This window comes from Myiozetetes cayanensis, unplaced genomic scaffold (genome assembly GCF_022539395.1).
Source record: "Myiozetetes cayanensis isolate MyiCay16 unplaced genomic scaffold, myiCay2020 scf12, whole genome shotgun sequence".
In the NCBI taxonomy this organism is placed as follows: domain Eukaryota; kingdom Metazoa; phylum Chordata; class Aves; order Passeriformes; family Tyrannidae; genus Myiozetetes; species Myiozetetes cayanensis.
In genome coordinates, this window is record NW_026086826.1 from 12,323,753 (window position 1) to 12,336,011 (window position 12,259).

The 12,259-nt window shown below is 45.8% G+C and overlaps 1 protein-coding gene across 1 annotated transcript in view; it reads right to left on the bottom strand.

Moving 5' to 3' along the window:
* JAK1 (Janus kinase 1) overlaps positions 1 to 12,259 on the bottom strand; it is a 51,930-nt gene that overhangs the window by 1,445 nt on the left and 38,226 nt on the right. Inside the window, exons 10-24 of the mRNA XM_050307431.1 lie at positions 11,955 to 12,078; positions 10,726 to 10,912; positions 8,637 to 8,743; positions 7,347 to 7,493; positions 6,315 to 6,402; positions 5,677 to 5,804; positions 5,292 to 5,427; positions 4,750 to 4,901; positions 3,164 to 3,314; positions 2,551 to 2,645; positions 2,186 to 2,378; positions 1,838 to 1,962; positions 1,247 to 1,419; positions 759 to 876; positions 406 to 516 (exon numbers count right to left, since the gene is read on the bottom strand). Of these exons, the coding sequence (XP_050163388.1) occupies positions 406 to 516; positions 759 to 876; positions 1,247 to 1,419; positions 1,838 to 1,962; positions 2,186 to 2,378; positions 2,551 to 2,645; positions 3,164 to 3,314; positions 4,750 to 4,901; positions 5,292 to 5,427; positions 5,677 to 5,804; positions 6,315 to 6,402; positions 7,347 to 7,493; positions 8,637 to 8,743; positions 10,726 to 10,912; positions 11,955 to 12,078 (2,035 nt within the window). The remainder of the gene's footprint in view (positions 1 to 405; positions 517 to 758; positions 877 to 1,246; positions 1,420 to 1,837; positions 1,963 to 2,185; positions 2,379 to 2,550; positions 2,646 to 3,163; positions 3,315 to 4,749; positions 4,902 to 5,291; positions 5,428 to 5,676; positions 5,805 to 6,314; positions 6,403 to 7,346; positions 7,494 to 8,636; positions 8,744 to 10,725; positions 10,913 to 11,954; positions 12,079 to 12,259) is intronic.

The following is a 12,259-nucleotide window of genomic DNA, read 5'->3' on the forward strand; positions in this document are numbered from 1 at the left end:
CTCACTCCTATGAACAGAAACACCTCAGGGGTGGGTCAGGATCAGCAATTATCTAGACCAGAGGGGGTTTTTGTAAGTTCAGGTCTTAACAGCTTCACCTACAGGTGTGCTGCATACCCAGGAAGGCTGTATTGCAAAAATTAGAAGGATTCCAACTGAATTTTCATGGATCCAGTTACTACAGCAAGTCCTTAACCCCTCTGAAGGGATATCACCAACTTGGAAATGTTAATATCAAAACCCATCCTAAAATAATGCTTCCAAACTTTGGAAATGCGTTTTCACAGCACAGCTGAAGGTTTTGCTACCAGAATGGCCAGGCCTAGTTAACCATGGACCTCTGGTGTTAATTCATTGTCCAAGGACATGGCTCTGGCTGCAGGAGCATCCATATCCATCCCTTACCTCCTCTGGGCAGGTGGGTGGTCGTGGCAAACGCTTGTCATCCTGCAGGACGCGCACCAGCCGTGCCACCGTCATCTGGCCCTGCGTGGGGCCGATCATCTTCAGGAATTCCTGTGGGAAGAGCAGGAGTCAGCTGGGCATCCCTCAGCCAGCACAAAGAAAGAACCACAAGGGTAGTTTTTCTAAGATAAATCAGTCCACTGGAAGGCATCCCTGCCCATGGAAGGGGGAATGATGAGCTTTAAGGTCCCTCCCAACCCAGGCTGGTCTGAAATTCTGTAAGTCCACCTCTTTTTTTCCCAAAAATAATAAAATTACGGGATTTCAGCAGCCATTCTGTCACAAGCACTTACTGCCATGGGACTGGACTCGGAGTCACAGTAGGTGAGCAGTTCATAGAGCGTCACCCCGAAGGACCAGACATCGGAGGCGATGTAGAACTTGCTCTGCAGCAAACACTCCGGGGCATACCTGGGGATCCAAGGGACAGCATTATTAAAGCCAGCTCTGGAGGCACATTCCATGTCTGCAGAGTCCTTGTACCTAAGTTATTGTGGGATGCCAAGTAAACAGCAAAAAGCAGCAAATAAGGTACAGTTATTACAACTCACTGTGAAACTAAAGGAAAACCACAATAGTGGGAAAATTAAGAGCAGGAAGAAATAAATGGCACAAGAGTACAGTCTACCAGCTGCCTTTTCCATGTTCTCATGTGTATCTTTACTTGGGCCTCTTATAAAAACAGGAAAACTCTCGAGGATGGCCAAAGCCTGAGGGCACAGGAGCAGAGAAGTGCCTGCCCTGCCCAGTGTGGCTGTGGCAGGAGGGTTGGGGGCAGTACCAGAACACGGGGCTGTCACGGTCGTCCTTGACCGTGTAATACTCCTTGTCGGTCTCGATGGCCTTGGTGAGCCCGAAGTCCCCAATCTTCACCCTGTTCTCACTTTCCACAAGGACATTTCTTGCTGCCAGGTCACGGTGCACGTACTGACAGGAGCCCAAGTAGTCCATTCCCTGAGAGAAGACAGAAATCCCGTCATCCTTGGTCCTCCAATATTTTAATTAATTCCTGTTTTTCTGCACTTCGTGCTTCACGTGGTCTGACCGTGCTCTGCACTCACATCTCTTCCTCCCTTTGGACTTGCACCTTGCTCCCTCCCTCTTGCCAACTCACACTCCAAGCACTGCCCTCCCTCCTAATCCTCCAAATTCTGCAGTGGGAACAACTTTTCAAAGCAACTTTTAAGCAAGGGAATGTCCTCATTATCCCCCCCCGATCTTTGTGCCAGTAGCACCCATAGCAGGGGGGTGATTGCTTTAGGATTCAGGTCCTTGGGGACAGAAAAGGAGAGTGTTTGTTCTTGACCTCTATTCCTCCTCACTCTGTTAAATTAAATATTAAACTGATCGAACAGCTCCAGTCCCAGCTCACCTTGCAGATCTGAACCGCGTATCTGAGCAGCTGCTTGAGATTGATTTTGTTCTTGTTCCGTGGGAGATACTCCTTTAGGCTCCCAGAGGGAAGGAATTCCATGATGAGTTTAATCCCACTTCCTCCTAAAACCAGAGTATGTTTAGTTTGCACACATGTGACGCTTCTCAGGCCATGAATACCAACAGCTTTTGTACAAGCCCACAGCACTGGTACCTAAATCCCAATACGCATCACACTACCAATCCAGGAGAAACTGTTCCTGGCAGGACATTTATAAAATGCTTCATTTTCAAAGGAAAACCCTTATGCTTTCAGTGTATACTTTTAATATTCTACACAATTTACCATCTTCTGTGCAGATGCCCTTGTACTTGACAATGTTGTCGTGATAGAGATTCCTCAGGATTTCTATTTCCTTCTTGAGGTCAGCAATGTGGTTCCCTCCACTCTCTGGCTTTAGGGATTTCACTGCCACTTGCTCCCCTGTGTTGTCACCTTCTGGGTCGTATCTGCAGAGTTCAACCTTGCCGAAGTGGCCCTAATTGGGAGAGAAAAGAGCATTATTGGGAACACAGTTCACTGACAGCAGCATTAAAGCACTATTTTAGGTGTTCAGGATCCACATCTCCCTGCTGTGACACAGCACATGGCTGTGGGGATACCCCCCACCCCGCCACCGGTCTGTGCTCTGTGTGGGACATTCCTCTTACCTCTCCCAAATCCCGGATTCTTTTCAAGAACCGTTTCTCAAAGAGCGTGGGATCGACCTCGGTAACAGGCTTCTTCTCTGACACAATGTCAGGGTCTAGGAGTGGAAAAACATGGTCAGAAAAGATCTGGACAGAAAAAAAGAAAAATGGACAGAAAAATCGGTCCCAGGTCAGACAGATTCCTGTCCCAACACCCCAAGGTATCCTTGCTCACTCCCAGTCTACTGCTGTTACTGTGCCTATCCCACTGTCACAACTGTCCTGCTTTCTGACGGGGAATTCCTCTGTACCTACAGGCCAGTCTATCCCTTGCTGATCCTCCCTCGCTTTGCGGGTTGGTTGCTGGGTCTGCTTCCAGATCCAGTTTTCTCCAGGTGTACTTCCCACCCTGTAGTAGTTACTCAGCTTCCCTGAGTATTTACTACATCTACATCTTACAGAGATGGTTAGTCCCTGTTGCAGGGACACAACACACCTGTCAGCACAGCCAACAGGGAAGAGAGATGTCAGTTTAACCAAATCAATCAGCCTTGGGTTGCAAGGAGATGATCCTTAAGGCCCCTCCCGACCCAAACCATTCCAGGATTCCATGATCCCTACCCCCATGCCTTACTTTGCTCCTCCAGTTTGTTGATGTCCCTCATGATGGCCCTGAAGAAGGGTCTCTGGTGGGGGTCGTAGTTCATGCACTGTTTCATCAGGTCTGCCAGCTCCTTGCACGATGGCGTGGCCAGCACGAAGTGCCCCTCGTAGAACCTCTCCTTCTGTGGGCACAGACAGACACTCCTCAGGGAATTGTAGCCTCAAAACCTCAGGACTCTGAGCTGGGGGAATGCTTGGACTCAGGGATCTTAAGAGGTGTATTCCAAACTAAATGATTCTGCGATTCTACGTTCTGCATCAGAACACCATTAAATCCTTGACTTTGCCAAGGAGTTAACTTTCCCGCCTTTCCCACCTTTCAGCTGGAACTCTGATCCCCTGCCAGCAGACAATTACTGTTGTGCTGCATCTGGTGCTGTTTGGAGCAACCACTTAACACACATGAAGTTTTTACACTTTTTAAAAAAAGATTTCACCTTCCAGAAGTTATTTTCTGCCAGGTTTGCCACATTCCTGACGCACCAGGACAAATGGCCCAGGGGAAATGCTTGCCAAGGACACACTGGCTGCTGCTCAGGAGGTACCAGCGCTGGGGCAGGGGGGATGAGGGTGGGTTTGTGCATTCCCAAGCTCTGCAGAGCTACCCCACGTGCAGGAAGGGGGCTGGAGCCAGGACAAGGGAGTTCCTGATCCAGCCTGGGCAGTGACTCAGGCGCTCGGACATTTCCTTTGCTGCCTTGCTCCATCACCTTCCCAGCACAGCACAACTTCCAGAGGGAAAAAGCACATTTGGAACAGAAGCAATGAACACAAACTGCCAGCAGAACACCACAAGATATTTCAATTCTTTAGGATTCAGAGCAAACCACAGGGGTGTCCCACAGGAGACCATCTGGAACCAAGGTCCAAAAGAAACAGAAGCAGAACCACAGAGCTGACAGAGCTCACTCAGCTTCCAACTGGGCACAGGGGTGAGAAAAGGCTGGGTGTTCATCTGGAGAAGAGAAGGCTCCAGGGAGACCTCAGAGCTCCTTCCAGTGCCTAAAGGGGCTCCAAGAGAGCTGGAGAGGGATTTGGGACAAGAGGGAATGGCTTCCCACTGCCAGAGGGCAGGGTTAGGTGGGAGATTGGGAAGATATTCTCCCCTGTGAGGGGCTGAGGCCCCGGCACAGGTTGCCCAGAGAAGCTGTGGCTGCCCCATCCCTGGAAGTGTCCAAGGCCAAGTTGGACAGGACTTGGAGCAACCTGGGATAATGGAAGGTGTCCTTGCCCATGGCAGGGGGTGGAATGAGATGAGCTTTAATGAACTTCCAACCCAAACCAGTCTGGAAATCTCTGAAAAGGACCAGTGTGAGCACATCAGAAGTTGTGTTCAGTCGTTGCTGTGCTTTGACAAGATTAGGGTGGAACAATAATTAGCAATTTTCGATGCAAGGACAAGAATTCCTGCTGCAACCTGTGGCAATCCTGATGGATCAGCCCCTTACCCAGTCCAGCTGAGCTGGTTTCCTGTAAGCCAGAGGAACTCAGATGGGGACGGAAACTGAAGTGCCAAAGGGGAAGGATCTGAAATGCCAAGGCAAAGTTTGGTTTTACCTCTGCCAACGTCTTGTCTTTCAGTGGAATTTCTCCATTGTAGCAGATTTCCCACAGGGTTGTACCAAAGCTCCACTTATCTGCTGCAATGCTGAGATTTTTGGAGTCTTCAACACACTCAGGTGCAATCCAGGGGATTCGCTCAACGCGTTCTTGGATAAAACACAGGATCCACATTGGGGGGTGAATATCAGGAGTGAAAAACCAGCCTTCAACTGAATTACTGTCTAACAGCTGCTCAACTAAAATAAACTGAAGCTGCAGAATTTGTCCAGTTTTGGGGAAATGTCGACTCTCAAACCCCTGTTCCCAGAAGGATGTTCCTGTGGCTTTTACAAGGAGCCACCCAGAAACAGAGATTCCTTCTGTTCTATCTCAGGAGATGTAACATGTTTTTTAAGAGAAATTGATACTCTAAGCACCCACTGTACAGTTCTCAGATCCATAAAAGCTGATAACTTCTATTCTAGACCCAGTTCTGGCTGGTATAAATCGTATTTCTTCCTTCCCCACCCCACTGGAGATGCCATTCCTGGCCATACCTTGCCTGGACAGCACTGTTATGGGTATTCCCGGGTCGCTCAGCTTTATGAAAGGACCGTATTCCGTATCAATTCCCGCTCTTGCCAGAAGGATGTTTTTAGTGCACACGTTCCCATGGACCAAATCCTTATCCTCCTACAGAAAAGTTGGAAAAGAACAGTGAGTGCAGTGATGCTCTGCGAGTGCTCCTGCGTATCCAGCCATGGGGGATCACTGTAAAATACTCCAAGCTGAAATCCAAAAAGCTTGGAAAAAATTTGGAGTAAAAGAAAGAAAGGAGAAGTAGGGAAACAATGTTCACACTCAAGCACTTGTATTTTCCTGGGTGGAAAATTAGGCTGCAGCAGCAGCCCCTGGCAATGCCTTTGCTAAGGTGCCTCTTACCAGGTAGCTCAGGGCACTTGCAAGTTGTTTGGCAACTTTGAATTTCCAAGGAGTTGTCAGGAATTCACTTTTCCGGTGCATGAACAGATCCAGAGGCCCAGACTCCACAAACTCTTCAACCATGATATCTGCAAAGTCAGGGGCACCGAGTCAGTACTGCAATAACCAGTGTCTGGAGTCATTTCATGGGCCTGTCCCCAAGTCCCCTCTTCCCCCAGGCCAGAGGTTATCAAATGTCTTTGTTTCACCCTCCTCAGGGTTTATTTCCGTGCCCAGAGTCCACATTAAAAGCCTGAGTGGCTTCACGAAGTAAATGAACATTAAACCTGAACAAAGCATTTCCAAGCCCACAGGGCAGAGCCTTCCCAGGGAAATACCTCCTACCAAAAGGTTGGTTTGTATGGACACTGTCACTGTCCCTCTGGCATTCCAGCCTTAAGGAATCACCCGTATCCAAAAACAGTGTTGGAAGAGGAAACTTTTAACAGAAAGGGCTCTGCAGCTGCTTTGCTGTTCCAATTCCACCCTTGAAAACTTGAGAGGCAGATCTGCCAAGCCCCTCTCCCCTGTGCCAGGGCCAAGCTCAAAGGCTGCCCTGTCCTTCCCAAACTGCTCCTGGGAATGTTTGCTGGTCTCACTTTCCACGTCCCGGACGCAGACGCCGTGGAGGAGCACGATGTGCTTGTGGGACACCTGCCTCATCATGCTGGCTGTCTCGAAGAAGGCCTGTGGGAAGGGCACAGAGGTCAGCACTGAGCTGCTGCTCCTGGTGCCAGCATTCCAGGAGTTTAACAAATCCAGAGCATCAGGGAACAAAACCACGTACAAAATCACTGCCTTTAGCCACGTAAACAGTGGTGGGGATGTGCCATCCCACTGCATAAACCCACGAGCTCTGCCCTCAGCATTTTCCCATCCCCAACCCCTATTTTAAAGACTTTTCACAGTTATCCACTGCTGGAAATTATATAACTTTCCTAATTAATTTTTTAAATTACTAGTTTAAACTAACTTTCAATTATTGTTTTAATTAGCCACAAACAGTGTATTCATCACCAGCAGTGTAATTTTCCACTTTAGGCAGCACATGGCTAAAGTTTTTTTCATAGTTAAGAGTTTGATTGGAAAATCCGTGGAATTTTAATTTTGCTGAACTAACCCCGATAAGCTCCAATGAACAAAGCCTGGGGGAGCTGAAAGCTGGACACCTGGAATGCAGAATTTATAGCCCTCCAAGGATATGTTGCAGTAACCAGAAGATAAAGAAGAGACTAACAAAGACTAACAGAGCCTAACAATTCAGCATGTGCTGGAAACTCCCTCTCTGGGAAAAAGATAACAGAAAGACAGAAAATGTGAACTAATTAGGAAGAGAAGTGAGAAATCAATAAGCAATAGGAGATAGAATGCTAATTAATAAAGAGAATTATGTCACTTAGAAGCAATGAACATTCATTTCTTTGTCTGCTAAAAAGGTATAAATAGGTGAAAAGTTTTGCAAGTCTTGTGCATGTAGGTGGAGCCATTCCCTAAGTACCCAAGCCTGGAGTAAAGTCATAATAGTTCTAATTTCTAATCCTAAAAAAAAATAGAGTTTGATTTATCCTGATGTTTTCAGTGACAACATAAGGCCCAGTTATTTGCAGGACACACAAAAGGGAACAACTTGCCAAGGAAATGTCTCTGTGGCTGGGGTCCAGGACTTTGAGCAGGACTTTAATCTCTTTTTCATTTTGATATCCTTCGTTCTCATCGTCCTTGAGGTTGAGGATCCCTGAGTAAATCTGTGTTCTCGTCCCTCTTCCAAGGTGTTCCCCCTGAGACACAACACACCAAAAGCTTCTCAGACATGGAGTAAACAAGGGCAGTTTTACACAAATATTTGAATCTGAACTTTACTCTGTCTCTCCAATTGATTGAGCTACACTCAGACTTAAAATTATTACAGTGAGTTATTACAGTGAATTATTACAATGCCAGTAAGTTATTCTGTACTAGAATGATCTCTGAGCATCCTCACCACCTAAACTGCTGCAATATTCTACCTCCAGTAACATCAAACAAATCATCCCTGTGATTTAACACTACCAGACTAAACAAATGAATAAATAACAACTGGCCTCTTACTCACAATGAGCTGCTGTTGAGGTGATCTTTAATGTGTTTCCAAAAGTCAGAGGAAGTAATATTTCAATGGAATGCTTTGTTTGGGTAAGTAATTTCCTCCTCAGTAACAGAGGATTCCACTTCAGGGTATTTTTGCAGGAAGCCTGAATGCTGACTGTAAATATACCCATCCAAAAACAATCACCACCATTTCTATTCTGCACACTCAGTGATGCAACTAAAAAAGCCCCCAAACCTTTTTATTTAACAGAAGACGACAATGGCACGATTGAAGAGCTCTTTTTAGAAACATTCAATCTGGTTTGTGCACTCAAGCCACTGTGTGTTTGTTGAGGTTTATTCAGGTGGATCTGCATCACTGACTGTGAACAACCATCGGAAAGTCTGGGAAAATTCAGAACACAGAAATCTGAACGCTCAGATTGTTCAGAGATTTTGAATACTTCACCTTTTTACTGTAGGACATGGTCTTAAACCTCAAGTTGCCTGTTTTTCTGACAAGTCAGGTTTTAAAAAAATACAGCCCTATTTAGCAACAAAACAGCTCTTAAGACTTTCGTGAAATGACCTTAGAAAGGCCTCTTTTACATTAGAAAACTGCTCAAATATCCAGTTGATTTCTAGTGAAAGGCATCTTTTTTTTTCCACACGAGGACATACAAACATTTTGGATTCTGCAATCAGAGGATTTAATACAAATAAAGATTCCAGTGAAGTTTTGCTGAGGAGAAATAGGAGTGGCAGAACCAGCCAAGATGGGGTGACTTTGTGTCACCTGACTGGGACCAGTGGCTGCCACAATCTGGGATTCCAGGAGCAGCCCAGGCACCCACCTGCACGATTTCTTCCTTGCGGATCCGATGGAAACTCAGCTGCCCCATGGGATAAACGGGCTGCCATTCCTGTGCCTTCTTGGTTGCAACCAGCAGGTTGGAGATTTCTGGAAGGAAAAGAGAAACTCTGACTTGACTTCTGCTCATCATTCAGTAGACAATTCACTAAAGCACAGCTACATATTTATAGTGTATAATACAGTGTTAATATTTGCAATATTGGGGCTGAAAAAAGCAACTGAATAGTGTTTCCTGCACAAAGAAAGACTGACAGAGGCAAAACCTCTGCTGTCCATGAAGTAAAATATCCCCCACTCCCCCTCCTGCCAACAGGTACATCTCCTCTCCAGTGTGCAAGGAGTAGCTGGAGTCTCCTCTCTACACCCTTCAGAATTCCTTGTGCTCCATGAAACACTCACAGTCTGTTCCCAGAGCACTGGAATTAAACTGGGGAATGGGAAATGAACAAAAGGAGAAGACCCAAAAAGCTTCCTCCCTGCTGCTTCTGGTCAGGGTAGATGCAGAAGTTTTGCACGTGAATTTTGACCTCCAGGCATTATTTATTATGAGCTGATGGATTTGGATGTGTGTTTGTATCCAGCCTTCCCCCTGCTGGGAGCACAACATGGGTGCTGGGGCTAAACCATCAGCTGGCAGCTTTGAAACCATCAGTAAGAACCACACACTGCAAAAACTGCTTTATTTCTGCATCTCTTAAACTTCTTAGAAAACAACCAAATAAATAGATTCAAAAAGAAGGAAAAAAACCAGGGAAGAGAGAGGAAAACGAACAGCACTAAATGCTGCTGGACTTAATGCCAATGAAAAGCTGAAGTGGGCACTCAACTCCCTGACTCATTTTATTTTATTCCAAATACAGTCATCAAAATGTCACCAAAATGTCAAATGTACAATCTCCCCCCTGCTCCAGATAATTCCCCATGTTCTTCATGTGCTCAGTGTCTCTGCAAACCCCTCAGAACATCAGGTATTACCGTGGCTCAGTCCTTCCCCTGGCTCTAACAGGAAACCATTATCTGATCCACACAATCACACCACTGTGTTTCCTCTTTCAGACAAAATTCAGCTGCAAGACACTGGTAGTTCAGAGCAAACAGCTTCACTAAGTGTTTGGCATCAAGAGTTCAACAAGTGCACGATTGTCCCAGCCCCTAAAATGTGGCCTCACAGATGATTTCCTGCCACAAGGCTGTTCTTGCCATCACTTGCAGACCAAAAGCTGCTTCATGAAGATGAATTGAGTGAACAGCAGCTCATAACGAGAGCAAACAGCTCCAAACCAAGGGTTACAACCCTCCTTTGCCGCGGGAACACGACGTGGTGCCTGGCGCAGCTCCCTGGGAGATGCGACTCCCAGGAGCAAAGGAAGAACCTTAATGGTCCTTGTTTTATCCCAGTGTTCCCTCCCATGGCTCTGAGTCAGCTGGGACATTTACTTAAAAAAAATACCAATCCAGAGTTCCACCTCTGTTGTCAAGACAGCAGCACCTGCTGTTCAGGTGCAAAAAGGGAAACCAGAACTTTTCTCTCGCTGTCGTTTGAAAAGTTCCCACAAATGAGGCTCAGGAAAGCACTAGCCCTGAGCACCCTGTGCTGAGCTTGGAGCTCCAAAAAGAAGCTCCCAAAACCTGTTCAGGGCACTTGCTTTTGGTTTTTGACAAGGCTCCTCCTCCACAGAGAAGGAAGAAACATAAAATATCATTTTTAAGTGATAAAAGAGCTCCACACGAGTACAGTACAAACTAAAAAATTATTTTTTCACTAAGAAGTTGATTTGCTTTTTTCCAAGGTTCCTCCTCCACAGAGAAGGAAGTAACTTTAAATATCATTTTTTACTCTGCTGAGCTTGTAACACCAAAAGGAAACTCCTCAAACCTGCTCAGGGTACCTGCTTTTGCTTTTGGACAAGATTTCCCCTCAACGGAGAAGGGAGAAACTTTAAATATAGTTTCTTAAGTGACAAAAGAGCTTCACACAAGAGTACAGCACAAACTGAATACACTAAGAATCCCTCCTGTTCCTGGAGGTTATTTTCTTGCAACAATGAAATTTTCAAAGGCCAGGCTACCTCTTGGTCTGGGTTGGCAGCACCTCTTCAGTGTAAAGCTGATGTTGTCTGTCCGGAGGATTTGTCCTTTCAGGTGATCCATCAGCTCTTTTAAGGATGCAAAAGACTTGTTTGAGCCATGGAGGAAGTACCCGCCTTTCTTCACCTCAATCTGGAAGTTCTTGTACTGCCCCGAGTTATTTATCACCTGGGATTAGTGAGGAAAGGGGAAAAAAAGGAAGCAAATATGTTTGTAAAGGTGTAAAAGCTTCCCAAACCCTTTGCAATCACACGTAGGAGCAGTTAATCACTTGCTCCTAAGCCATGTCCTCGAATCAACGTGCAACAAAGCAGGACAAGACCTAAAATTCCTGTCATCTTCAGTCCCAGGAAGGCTCATAATAACAGAGCAGAAGAGCAGCAACATACAGATGCAAGCCCCTCACAAGCCCAAATTATGGCTTTGGTGTTTCAGAGCCCAAGAATATGCAGAAGTTCTGCCTCTTTTGGAGGAACTTTCTCTTCACTTGGTCAAGAATTGCAGAACCTGGACCACAGTTTCAAAATCTCGACTTAAAAATAGCAAAAGTCCCTTTCACAACCCACATTGTTCAACCACCAAAACAAGATTTCAGGCTGTTGTTGAGACCTTCCAGTTTCATTCAAAGGTGGTGAGGAAGAAAAACTGAGCTTCTGGACCTACACCTGCTCCCTCACCTCTCCCTTCCCTCCCAAAGCTTCACAATGAGCCTGAATGTTTTCCAAGACAAAATTCCTCTCTTGATTCACTGCCTCACTGCCCTGTCTGTTGGAAGACAGTGCTGATCAGCTGGGATTTTTGCAAATATCTTCAGAAGATGAACCCAGCATCAAATATCCCTTCTTGACCTCACCATTGATTCTATTAACATTTTTCCCTAAGAGCTTATATGCATTTCTACAATTATTATTCTTGTGGGAACACTCTAAATATTCTCCCAAAATATCAAGCCAGACTCCCAGCTGAGGCCAGTGTGGGAACAGAAATACACCCAGATAATTAAGTCCATGTTCAAGAAGGTTCTCAAGGGAACTGGAACCATTCAAGGTAAGTTGCAGTGACAAATTCTCTGTGTCATTCTCACACCCTGGGAGTTTTAAATGCTTAATTTCCATCATGTTCCTGCACAGTTTTATTGCTAAAAATGGGAATGTTCTGGAGTCTTTAGCTCATTATCAGATTCCTGCTGGGAATGCCATACCTGACCTACCTCTGAGCTTTCCAAACAAGTCACTGTCATGAGGATGTGGTTGAAGTTCGTGCAGCTCCATCTCAACACGTACGTTCCCACCTCATTCCCTTCCTGGCGCAGCTTGTTGATGGCATATTCCGTGCTGGAAGGGAATGTTCCGTGAGGAAAACCAACAAAGGAGCATCCAAAATCTATTATTATTATTATTATTATTATTATTATTATTATTATTATTGCAGAATCAGACCAATTGGAAAAGACCTCTGAGTTGCACAGAGCAAGGGAGGAAAGATTTACCAAGGGGAAATTCTGCAACCAACATA